Genomic DNA, 14,080 nt, shown 5'->3' with positions numbered 1-14,080 from the left:
GAGACTTACGGCTAATTATAGACAAATATCTAGTGGTTCTGTCAAAGGGTGTCCATCATTCAAATATATGAGACTTACGGCTAATTATAGACAAATATCTAGTGGTTCTGTCAAAGGGTGTCCATCATTCAAATATATGAGACTTGCGGCTAATTATAGACAAATATCTAGTGGTTCTGTCAAAGGGTGTCCCTCATTCAAATATATGAGACTTACGGCTAATTATAGACAAATATCTAGTGGTTCTGTCAAAGGGTGTCCCTCATTCAAATATATGAGACTTACGGCTAATTATAGACAAATATCTAGTGGTTCTGTCAAAGGGTGTCCATCATTCAAATATATGAGACTTACGGCTAATTATAGACAAATATCTAGTGGTTCTGTCAAAGGGTGTCCATCATTCAAATATGAGACTTACGGCTAATTATAGACAAATATCTAGTGGTTCTGTCAAAGGGTGTCCCTCATTCAAATATATGAGACTTACGGCTAATTATAGACAAATATCTAGTGGTTCTGTCAAAGGGTGTCCCTCATTCAAATATATGAGACTTACGGCTAATTATAGACAAATACCTAGTGGTTCTGTCAAAGGGTGTCCCTCATTCAAATATATGAGACTTACGGCTAATTATAGACAAATATCTAGTGGTTCTGTCAAAGGGTGTCCCTCATTCAAATATATGAGACTTACGGCTAATTATAGACAAATACCTAGTGGTTCTGTCAAAGGGTGTCCCTCATTCAAATATATGAGACTTACGGCTAATTATAGACAAATACCTAGTGGTTCTGTCAAAGGGTGTCCATCATTCAAATATACGAGACTTACGGCTAATTATAGACAAATACCTAGTGGTTCTGTCAAAGGGTGTCCCTCATTCAAATATATGAGACTTACGGCTAATTATAGACAAATACCTAGTGGTTCTGTCAAAGGGTGTCCATCATTCAAATATATGAGACTTACGGCTAATTATAGACAAATATCTAGTGGTTCTGTCAAAGGGTGTCCCTCATTCAAATATGAGACTTACGGCTAATTATAGACAAATACCTAGTGGTTCTGTCAAAGGGTGTCCCTCATTCAAATATATGAGACTTACGGCTAATTATAGACAAATACCTAGTGGTTCTGTCAAAGGGTGTCCATCATTCAAATATATGAGACTTACGGCTAATTATAGACAAATACCTAGTGGTTCTGTCAAAGGGTGTCCCTCATTCAAATATATGAGACTTACGGCTAATTATAGACAAATACCTAGTGGTTCTGTCAAAGGGTGTCCATCATTCAAATATACGAGACTTACGGCTAATTATAGACAAATACCTAGTGGTTCTGTCAAAGGGTGTCCCTCATTCAAATATATGAGACTTACGGCTAATTATAGACAAATACCTAGTGGTTCTGTCAAAGGGTGTCCATCATTCAAATATATGAGACTTACGGCTAATTATAGACAAATATCTAGTGGTTCTGTCAAAGGGTGTCCCTCATTCAAACATGAGACTTACGGCTAATTATAGACAAATACCTAGTGGTTCTGTCAAAGGGTGTCCCTCATTCAAATATATGAGACTTACGGCTAATTATAGACAAATACCTAGTGGTTCTGTCAAAGGGTGTCCATCATTCAAATATATGAGACTTACGGCTAATTATAGCCAAAATAAATTGAAATTTCATAAAACTATTGTGCAGCTTTGGTTATAGCAATTCAATTTGACCGCATTTTATTTTGATCAAATGTCAGAATTTTATACTTGCCAAGTCGTATGAATTGCACCACTGCCAATAACCACTGAAAGAATAGAGAATGTCATGTACCACAGATATCTAAATGTAATAATAACAACCTTTATTGATATCGTATCCCTTCTGGGATCTAGATTAGAATACAATAAGGATATAAGGAACAATAAAATACATAAGTAATAATAATAATAAAAAAGAAATAAATAGTAATACTGTGAAAATATTATTATATAAATATTTTTTTGGTGTTATTTTGAGGCAGCTGGTAAATTGCTTTTCATGAAATTCTCTCTTTTATTGAAACAGTCGCTGATAAACTTGGCAATTTCTTGGACGGTTTCAGAATTTTTGTTATTGAGAAGTGCTTTCAGATTACCGGATAAGTTTACGTTTTCAAACAAAGCATCTCTTTCAAATTTGTACTGGTTACAATTGAAGAGGAAGTGTTCTTCATCTTCAATTTCATTGGAGTCACAGACAGGGCATGTTCTATTTAAGACATCTATGTTGTGATATCGCCCAACTTCAATCTGAAGTATGTGGGCACTTATCCTCAGTTTAGTCATAGATGATCTGTGGATGGGGTATAAATAAAAAAAAAAAATGTATATATATATATATATGTATATATAAAAAAAGTCACGAACTTGCAAATAATACTTTACCAAATGTCCATAGTCGATGAAAACGCGAGGGTCTTCATGAAATTTACTGTATTGCCCATAAGAACTATTGACAAAGACATGAGAGCTTGAAAAAAATCGATCGACGTTTGAAGCACATAGAGTTAACAGAGATAAAAATGTCATTCAGTCTGTGTTAATACGTACAACCTACTATAGATGAAATAATGTTGATAAATACAATACAAATATTTCACTATGATATTACAACATTGTTTTGTTAGATCAACAAAAGAAATAACAGTAATCATAAAGCATATTTTTGACGGGCAGAGACGAGGGCTACACCTTCCAAAGACTGAGCACATGAGAGCGAGTTTTCATCTTGCTTGGGCGCACCTTTCCCCGAACCTATACTACCTCGTTCTTGGTGGTCTGGCTATGGGATGAGATCACCGCCAAAATAAAATTATTATTTCAATATCTTTCAATTATTTCACCATTTTTTTCAATATCGATTAAAACAATTGTGAAATAATGGTGAAATAATTTAAAGATATTGAAATAATTCTATTTTGGCGATGATCTCACCCCAAACGTATCTGGGCAGAGTGTACTTTTTATTCATTTGTGAACAGTGCAAATCGGTTGATGTCAGAAAACGTGAATTAATTTTTACCCAGGAATTATCGTGTCGCCGTCTGGGTAATGTAACCGATGTTTCGTGTTCATGTTCCCGAATCTTTCCCCGCAATATGTTTGTCGAGGGGTGAACGAACTGTTCGCCGTTTGGACCCCCTCTAATGGTGATTATCCATTACAAATACTATTCATATTCAGTTATTAATTTTACTTTACCCGTATTTAAATAAATCTACGTCGTGCATTATCGAACATACTATGGTTTCATTGCGAGGACAACACCTTGTACGGTCGCGTTTTTCTGTGGATTTTTTTGATAAACATCTGACTAATTAATACCTTCAAGTTCGACATTCATGATGAAAAAAAGTATTATATAAAGTAGGCTCGGTTCTGCAACATTACTACTTGTAACTTATATGCTGCCCTCAGCGGCAGTATTCGGACAGTCACTCATGTGAAAGCGCCACATCGAAGGCTGGGTAAAAAGTGACTATCAAACAAGTCACTAGAGATATTTTTATTATTTAAAACTTTTCTGAATTTTCATGACGAAACGAACCACCAAGTTCGTGACGACATTGCTGTTCACGCATCACTGATGTGATTTATCACCATGTTTACTTGGTAGTTCCCACGAGCCAATACAATAGTAATAATAAAGAGTAATATTATTATCAAGTATGAATAAAAAAATGTGCTCGACGAAGAAACGGTTAGTGACATGTTGAGTTTTGGTGTTTTTATACTCAAATTACCGCCGTGGGGGCAAAATTGTGTCACAATGTATTGTCCATGTGTCTAAGATTTGGCCATCTTTACGTGGTTATATTTAAACACACTGTTAATACAACTCTAAACGATTATTGATTGAGCGTATTGAGAAATTGCATTACAGGTTTACTGTTATCGTGATACGAGTATGAAAGACGAAGCAGTCAGTTTATTTTTTTCACGCGACATTCATTAATACGATGTATTATACGCCAATTACTGCGGGTACTTTAATATATAGCAACTTACAACGTTGCCATGGTTGTCATGGAAACATTATACTTAGTAAATAAGGTCTGCATCTTAAACACTTCGAGGTTCACTTTGCAATGTAATGTGGTAAATCGAGTTTCTTAATAATGTACCACGATATGTTATTCGAAGAGCAGTTGTGCTGTCGGTAAATTTAAATATCTATTCAATACTTTGGTGCAAAATGACATGTTTTATGGTATGCGGTTTACCTTGTTGCCAATGCTTTCAGACATTTTTTTGGGTGGCAACAACAAAATACCCATATTTTTCTTTGACAACTAAGTCTACCGAGATGTCGCTAATTCCAAATTTTCACATTCAGATTCATAGGGAAACGAATCTCTGACGGAACAGACATGTAAACAAGGAAGCGAATTAGATATTTGTGACGTGGTTTGGCAAATTTCCACATATTTTTTCATTGCTCATATTTTTGCGGCAATGTTTCATGAGTTTATATACGCCGATTGAATTTCTTAATCCACACAAAAAATCCGTTCATCCGCACAGGTGCACCACAGGGGGCAATGAAATTAATTATTTGTTTTAATGGTTTTACACCACAATTAGACCAAGTATCAAAACTCGGGGTCATGTGATACGAATACGAATGTAACAGTTTGGGCACTTCACTTATATATATGCTTCTATATATACGGCATTGCCGTCTTTGGGGAGTTCAATTGTAGTATGAAAAATTTAAAGTGTCTACATCTCTCAACCATTTTCGCCAGTGTTAAAAATACGTGTTTTATTTTTCACCAGAATGTAAAAATGAAAATTATGAAGTTTCTGACAATGTTTAGTGATTGCACTCAGGGTATTGGATAAACATTATTAACGGTTGTCAGGGAGAGTGTGAGACATGAGTGAAAAATTTGCAAATAAGGATTTTGTAATTTTGTATTCAGAATTTAACGTTGCATGAACGACCCAGTAAACGATACCAATCTGCATAGTTTCACTCGACGTGTATAAATCTCCCAGTAGTTTAGCACAACATGCCACTATCTAACAAATCATTGTTCATAATGTGAAAACTATGTATCTCCAGCCAAGAACAAATGTTTTAGATTTCACAAAGTATACATATTATTTGAATGCCACCACAACACAGTCCGTCCTCTTAAATTGTAGACAAACACTGGTTTAGCGATATCCACACACAATTCTAGTCACTTGCCATGGAGGGACCCCGAAGATGTGTCCTCATGTAACGTTGGGTGTCATTCGTACCAGAATAAATAGACTTGCATACAGACATTTGTTTGTATTTTGGTGTTTTTCAATAAAATAAAATATCATGGAAGTGTGTAAATGGCGGAAGCCGTGTTACCGGGAAATAAAAAAAAGGGACTTGTGACCTTTGTAAACGCCCTCTTATTTATTTCGCGGTAACCCGACTTTCGCCATTTATACATTCCCATATTATATTTTATTTAAAAAAAAAAGCACCAAAAAAATAAACAATAGACTGTACGCAAGTCTACAGAATAAACTAGAGGAACACGTGAAAATGAATAAAATGTGTTATAAGAACAATCGTTCGATTTATACATTCTAATAATAAGTTGTTGCAGCTACTTGTAACTTATTGGACTCCGTATAGTATTACTTTGCGATAGACAGGCCATAACAAATGGCACATCCCAGTAATCAGAAACGACAGATGCAGTTGCTGAAATCTGTCATTTTTTAACAATCGACATTTAACCCCAACAACACCTGCGTATCCTATCATTCAGTAGCTTGATATCATCTGGCAGAATGGCTTCTGTAAATCTTGTTTTAAATAAAATACATTGTTTAATTAACAGAAAACACTGTTGAAATTAAAAACACATGTATTGTAATATAATACATCTGTATTTTCTATCAAAACAGTTTTAGTATTTTTTGAAAAGTGTTGAAAATTAAACATATTGTAAATACTTAAAAATGCGCTTTTCAAATTAAAACGCCGAGTGCTTTACGGGGATATAAATGTGTCATTAAATTTATATTGATATGACATTTGCGGATTAATGCAATAACACAAAATTGAGAGAAGAGTAATTGAACAACATTCTGGGACTCGACTTGAGGACTCGTAGGTAAACCTTATGGTATATATGTCTAACTAGACGGCCACCGAAGTTGACGTAATTAAACGCATAATAAGATTGTCGTGACTTTATTCAGGAAATTGTTTTATGTTGAATGTTGGTCCGAGTTATATATCATTACCACCCTAAACACCAGGTTGTGGAAGAATTAATTGTATATATACTCCTGTATGGCCTTACCAAATGGAAACTCGAAATCGAGGCACGTGGTGAAGGTACTTGTAACGTAATGGAGTTTATATTCCGCATTTGGAGAAGAGTGGTGGTGGTTGGAATCAGAGCATTTAAACACGTTTTTCTTGAAAACTGTTTCAACCCAATACACCAGCGTATAAATGTTCCACAAAGTATTAATAAGCAAGACACATTTTGTTCATGAAAGTATCTAAAACACCTTTCTCCCAAACTGTTGTATTTTGAAATACTTCAGAAACAAACATAAATGTAATGTTTCAAACTAAACACTCGACTATACATGATTCATAAATTGTTTATGTACAGGACAATTGTATTTAGTGTACATAATGAAATGTAAATGATGGTCTCTCACAATGAACACTTTTATATATTGCGTGTGACTGGTAACTTGTGTCGTACGCATGCCCATTCAACGATTGGAGTATACTATCAGAAGCACGTGGACAGGTGACAGACTCGTTAAAGAAGCAAATGCACTGAATCTCTTTTAGGTTTTCTAAAGGAAGCCGGAAGTTATCGTAAATAAACTTGAAGGTATGGTGGTCAAAGCATTACATGGATAGAAAAGATAAAGAAATGAATATATCTAATGATCGAGTCCCTCTGTTTGTTTACGATTTACGTTGCGGTTTATTTATACTGCTGATCATCCCAGATGATGTGAGATCTTAATGTGTAAACATTTTGGCATAGATCGTGATTTAAACAGCAGCGTTGGCTGTTTTCAATGTGCTAAATAAATATAGAAAACTGTCAGTAACTGTGTTTCTAGTTGCAAGGTTGTGAAAGTGTAAACAGAACCTGAACTAAAATGCAAGGAAATGTGAATCGTACTTATTGATTTATTGTTTATTTATCTTTGATTCATCTGTTAACTCAAGAAGCGATTGTCTCCCCTGTGTCCAGTCAAGTATAAATTTCATATTCAAAACTATTATAAAAACCTTATAACAAAATATAAAACAATACAAAACATAAGTTACTGCTGCATACATTAACATTCTACATATCGTTCGATATTGTTTTAGACAATGGTGTTCATGAGATGAGACTACTTGCTGTTTAATTAGTTCTATCTTATAAACACCCCATATAATTTTAGCGATGCTCGGCTTATTTTGGGGCGTGCTGACACATATAGGAAGATATCATACAATTCAAAACTTTAAACAATAAACAAAAATAATCTTATATTTATTCTGTCTAAAATATGCACAAAAAACTTCTTCGTAAGATTTGTCCGCCACGACATACGTATCGCATGTACTTGTAGTTTAATAAGTCTGTACAATAGTCATGATGAGAAAATATATAAACTATCCACTGCAATAATATATGTTTCATATATATGTATGATATCAGTTATCTTAACTTGTGTTGAATACTTATACAAAAGGAAACAAACATGTGATGTATGTTAATTGGTGGGCAACGTTTAATTCGAAATGGAAGTTTTTAAATATATCCTATATTCGCACTGATATAATTATTATTTTATTTTATTTTTCAGTTGGCAATCATAAACGACGCAGATTGCTCTGACCGTCACAGGGAGTATTACTCGTACCAATTATCATGATTAGAGCACATTACTACAGTATTCATACATAACAAAGCATATTAATCGTATCGCTACCAGGTGGTTGTGAGCTCAATCAGTTTTAGTAGACCAGACCCTAACCGTTTGATCAGACAGTAAAATCCAGTACGGTTCTATGGGTGCGAAATCTAGAAGGCCACTTAATGACTAAAAATATTATTATTATACACACGGCTAAATATATTACAGTGAATATTGAGCTGTTTCTTAAATAACCATGGTCTGACCTTTTTTGAAATAAATGAATGTGGGCACAGGGTAATAAAAATATAACTAAAATTGATTTTTCGTTCGAACAAATAATGTAATTTCCCAACCGTATACAGGTATTGCGAGAGGAAGAAAAGCCTGTTACGTCGTGTGTATTCATTATGTATCATAAAGCTGTTATGGCTCTGTATTATCTGATTTAAAATACGAGAAAACGGCAAGTAAAGCAATGTAATTAATGGAACGAACCTAAAATGATTCATGGTGTTAGCCGCCGTAAGTCAGTATAGTTTAGCGGGTTTATGGAATTCTCAACTGACACACCCAATTCATTCAATCGACGCGTGAGTTTCTCAGTATAGGAATCATTATAAATATGTATTTTCAGATTTCCCTTGTGGATTGGATAGACTCGATGTGCATGATGTTTCCATGTATAAACAATAAATGACTTAGATTTCAAATTAGAGAGCTGAGTAGAAAAGTCAACTAATACTTAATAGATTATTAAGTAAGATTCTTTTTAAAACCAAGGTCATCATTTGAAAAAAAATCGGATCGTTAATTTCCACTTATCCAACATATGACTTTCAGAAAATTATTACATCACAATTTACAATAATCAATATGTTCTTTGATGCTTGGCCGTTATGGCAAGTACGGAAAACACAATGAACGTAAATGTGATATCAATCACCATCCCTAGTCTTCATTTACTAAAAGAGCAAAATATCTATAATTTGGCATTGATATCTTTTGACGAGGAGCATTCTTAATTATGCAGTTTTTTGCTGTTAAAAAGTACGTTTGCATCAGATCCGTTGGATTGGTTTAATCTTATATTAATATTGTTTCCATTAATATTGTAATCATGGCCATGCAAATTTGTGAATTAGAAGAAAAAACCTATTAACAATAAGAAATGAATAAACAGCAAATAACTGCATACAGTACAAACAGTCTGAAGTATATCATCTATGTCACGTATATTATTATACAAATATTCCTAGAACTTAACTCAATAATAACGCTTCAGTTGCCATAATGTTTTGCATTCACCGAATAGTGAGACCGGAGACGTTTTATAACCCACCTAACCCACACCCAGTACTATAAAACACCTGTTTTGTTGAACTATGAAATTATACTTCTGTACATTCAAGTTTAGGGTTCAATTGCCGCACAAAACGTGTTTTCGTTCATCGCATGGTGGTGCATTGTTCGTTCATTTTTATTGACTGAATAAATAACCATGGTCGTGTTATGTTTCGTGACGTCAACTAGTACAACTGATTCATGTGCCATACATTTTTGTAACGAGTTTTGGAAAGTCACAGTCTCCGTCAATCTTGTGGCATGACCTTTAAATAAACAACCTGTGATACTCTTATTTTACCTAATAGGTGTCTAAAATGATTTGCGGTAATTGTGTATACAGCGTATGCGCGAATTATAGTACCACGATCGTAGATATCGTCACGTGAAGCGTCGAATATACTTGCTAATAAAAATACAATGCTATATAATAGCATTTATCGGAGCATACGTGTGTCATCTCACAGTAATTTTACATTAGCCTTGTGACATCTGATATACAATGTGTCGTGTCGCGATTATACATCGACAAGTAACTCGCCGCTTCTGCTGCTGGGCTTGGTAAATTTGGAGCACATTTCATCATTGGGCGCCAACGCTACTCGTGTTCCAAAGGACTATCACATGACTTTACAATATCGACCGATATACTTTTCAAAACCAGACACATGACAATAAAAGGCACTTCATGCTGTGAACTAACAGATATCATCAGATAAACTTTCACTGATTGAGTCGAAACATCACTGTGTTCCAAAGGAAAACATTTTTAGGAGAATGAATACGACTCGATGTACTGGTATTGGTTAATATGACAGCTGTTATGATGTACTGTGGCGGTGTACTGTTAATGAGTCCATTAAATAGTACAATTTGTCATCAACGACGACTGGCGGCAAGTCTTCTGAAGTTCACGGTCAAATGAAAGAGAATGAATAGGGTTTGATATTGGATTCCAGTAAAAGCCCACACAAGATTTCCGAATTAGAAAATTAGAATTTCGCTACGTAAAGAATCCAACTGCCGTATGCCAATACTGTCAGAAATGACTTTGGAATAATGACTTATTCGGTTACGGTCGTTAAAATGTTGTTCATAGTTAATAAAATAAGTTGATTTATATATTTATAAGTATCAAAGTATTGTCACCAGTGGTGGTTCAATCTGCACCTCAAAACTCGAAGGAAAGCTTTTTTGAATTCCTTATTGGAAAATGTATAGATTATAGGGTTCAGCATTGAGTTCATGTAGCCTAGCCAGGCAAAAAATCCCAACACAACAGGATGCACTTGGCAAGACGCGCAAAAAGGCAAGACGACGGCGAAGATGAAAAACGGCAGCCAACAAACTATGAATACACCGATAATGATCCCGAGAGTTTTCGCCGCTTTTCTTTCCCTTGCTAAGCTAATCGCCCTCATGTCATTTCCCCGGGAACTCATGCTGTTAACCCTTTCTTGTTTTTGTGGCTCCAAATGCAAATTGTCTGTGGTCGCTATCTGTGCGCTCACCGTCCCTACAGTCGGTGTCGTTACGCGAGTGTTGCTTCCCCGAGTTGCGGTTGGTGCCACCTGGTTACGTCGAATCCTCATCCTAGCAGCCCGAAAGATCCTGCAGTACACAAAAATTATAATGCTCAGTGGCACGTAAAATGCGAAAAGTGTTGAGTATATGGTATACGCCAAGTCTTGGCTGATGTTACATACGTTAGGATCAGCTCGGTCGTTCGGGGTACGCCAGCCAAATAGCGGCGGAATAGAGACGAGTGCGGATATGATCCACACACTGACAATCATCCACGCGGCTCGCCGAGGGGTTCGCTTGCTTACGTACTCCAGCGGCTTGGTAATGGCCCAATACCTATCTAACGCAATGACTGTTAAATTAAGAATACTTGCAGTGCAGCACAGAACGTCCAAGGAAATCCACACGTCGCAGAAAATAGTTCCAAAAATCCATGTCTCAGTCAAATCATAGGCCAGTCTTATTGGCATTACTAGAAGCGAGACGAGAAGATCTGACAGCGCTAACGAGCCAATCAGATAATTTGCGGCAGTTTTGATGTTTTTCTCCAGTTTCAATGCAATAATGACCAATGAGTTACCAAAAACAGACAACACGATGAGAAAACAGCCGGCAATTAAAGCGAGTATAGCGTATATATCTGTTGAAAATACCGCACCAGCTCGAGTTGTTGGCACGATAGTACTCGATGAATTGTTTTCCATGACGAGCTCTGTAGTGACCATCGTGACTGGATACCACAACTTTTCGTGAGCTGAACTACTAAAGGAAATGGTTAACAATCGTTTCGCAAACAAATGCAATCTCCTGAATTCACGATTCCCGGATTACGTGAAACTCAGTTGCTGTATATACAAACTCATCATCGCGATACTTACGATCGGTGACTGAACTATCCAAACGTAGAATACGCGCATGCGTAGTTTGTACATATGGGAGAGTGTGTTGTCCGTTGCGTTGGTGGAGGGGGGTTACCTTCAATTACTAAAGAGGCTGATAACAAACGCAACACACATGATACTAACTATGTTCAATTCAATGTATTTAATGGTATTTATCTGAAGAAAACTATATGCATTAATTCCGTCGCCTTGTTCAGATGTTTTCCACACTGTGCAAATACAAACACCCAATCCATCTCTAAACACGTTAAGCAACAGAGTCTCGAGTTACGCTTTACAAATCAAGGGTAAAACAAAACGCGTTCTTGTTTTGAATGCTCCGCTACCCGAATCAAAATATTTCAACCGCGGTCCGATCAACAGGATAAACAAACTCAATAATACCATGATTGAGAAGTTGTTTAAAAACCAAATTTATATATATTGTTCTTCCAAAACTAACTGGGTATGTGAATTGACATGTGTTTAACAGCCAAGAGAAAGCAATGTATGATATATATACCACACGGCCTTTATTTGTGAATTTCCTACCACAAGTTATTTCAATTGTACAAACAATACTATAATCTTTAAGAGTAAACTTATTCATTCGGACCAGGTTATATTTTCATAACCGCCGGGCCCCATTCGGTCCTTCAACTTTCCACCCATTGATCATCTGTTCCATTGTACCATGAAATTAATTCTTACCCTTGCGTGATTCTCTTACCCTTGCGTGAACACGTATGTGTCGACTAAAGATCGTATTACTGATAGCACTGATACTTGTATTCTGCTTGGCATCAGTAAACAATGTGTTTGTAAATAGTCATGTATATTAAACAAATCTCGAAGACTTACCATAATATCGCATTCTTAGTAAATGCTCTATTATGCACTATTTCTTTAGAAGATGCGTGTTTTATTTTTGTTTTCATACAATGCACAAAAACGACACATGTGCGTAGGTTATGTGACATCAATACCCTTCCATCTTACTATAACAAATCACCTTGTGAAAATTAAAACGCAAAACTGTCGGTAGCGACTATTTGCATTCCTCTGGACCATTAAAGTGACAGTCATTAAATTATGATATTATAATTCAAAAAAAGGATGGTGAAATTGACTCGACTTAGGGATGGAACAGTTCATCTGTTGAGCGTGGTCAAGTTCCAGTTGACGTATCTTATTACTACAGATCAGTTTCCATAATTACTTCGCACGATGTACATGGTTTGTACACCTCACTGTAAATAATAATGGTCCATCCCTTGAGCAATTGCAAGTTTATTGCGCACACCGACAGAGCTATTGAAACCAGAATCCTTAGTGCGAATAACGGACATTCCACGTATATGGGAGACGGCAATATACTACGCTACAACGGGCCACGAGTTATTAGATGGATTTTTTCGTTTGCTGCCATTGCCAGTACAGGGAAGTTTATTTGACGTTTTGTATCGATTTTAATTTGTTACTTTTGATAAATTTCGTACAAAATTGTACCTCATTAAAGTATGCAACCGCAATCTTTGTCGTGTTGTAATAGAACAGCCGCTATGAGCCATCATCAGAGGAAAGAATTCCATATATTTCATATATCTATATTTGTGCTTTAAGTATAATGACTTGTTAATCAGTTTTGTTATTATTCCGGTCGATGTTCTGGATTTTTAACAATTTAATTAGTACATAACGGACAGTTTGTTTATGGGTTATATCCTGGGATCTGTTAAATTCATTACACAAACAACACATTCGCTGCTTCCAGTGGCATTTCGGTGACCTCTGACGAAGAAAGGCGTCTGGCACGATATGTTGAGTTTTTATTTCTTCCATATTTTAGGAGAACTATTATTAAGACGAAGACGCGACTTAAGTGCTTAGCTTCAGCTCATGGGTACCACATGTGGTCTTGCACATCGTATGTTAAATTAACCTACAACACACGAGTTCACTGTTTGGGATTCATCAACTGTTATTTTTTTTGCTCACTTTACTAGTTGGAGTTGGATAATAATTTATGCTACAATTTATGCAAAAATGCCAACGTAATACTTTCTTGGATGTATAAATATTGAAAAGTTACATTTATGTATTTCGTCATTTATATTTTTCGGCCAGGCGTCAGTCCTGGAAATTGAATGTTACTCATGTCTCTTTTGACTTTTCTGTACAAAGTGCCAGTTCTGATAAATTGTGTGACCATCTTCCTTTCATAACGGCCTTATGATAATTTAAAGCGTTGTCCCAGTGCAAAGCGGCTCTGTTGAACACACAAAAAAGCTGTTGACCTTAACCATTGGTTCTTCCAAAGTTGCAACTGATGACCTTACCATTGAGGTTGTGACCCACTCACCTGGGATGGGCGTTGACACCTCTTAGTGCTCACCCCAACAAGAATTCAA

At 35.9% G+C, this 14,080-nt stretch overlaps 1 protein-coding gene across 1 annotated transcript; it reads right to left on the bottom strand.

Moving 5' to 3' along the window:
* Nucleotides 1-10,391: 10,391 nt before the first annotated feature.
* Nucleotides 10,392-11,513, bottom strand: LOC100371098 (5-hydroxytryptamine receptor 1A-alpha-like). The gene has a single exon (XM_006814500.2). The coding sequence runs from the start codon at nt 11,511-11,513 to the stop codon at nt 10,410-10,412; it is 1,104 nt and encodes a 367-aa protein (XP_006814563.1). The 3' UTR covers nt 10,392-10,409.
* Nucleotides 11,514-14,080: the final 2,567 nt, after the last annotated feature.

This window comes from Saccoglossus kowalevskii, chromosome 7 (assembly GCF_978046115.1).
Source record: "Saccoglossus kowalevskii chromosome 7, keSacKowa6.1, whole genome shotgun sequence".
Lineage (NCBI taxonomy): Eukaryota > Metazoa > Hemichordata > Enteropneusta > Harrimaniidae > Saccoglossus > Saccoglossus kowalevskii.
This window is presented reverse-complemented; position numbering and strand designations above follow the sequence as displayed.

Excerpts from the sequence above, each read along its gene's own strand:
- LOC100371098 (XM_006814500.2), bottom strand. The coding sequence starts at position 11,513 with ATGGTCACTACAGAGCTCGTCATGGAAAACAATTCATCGAGTACTATC.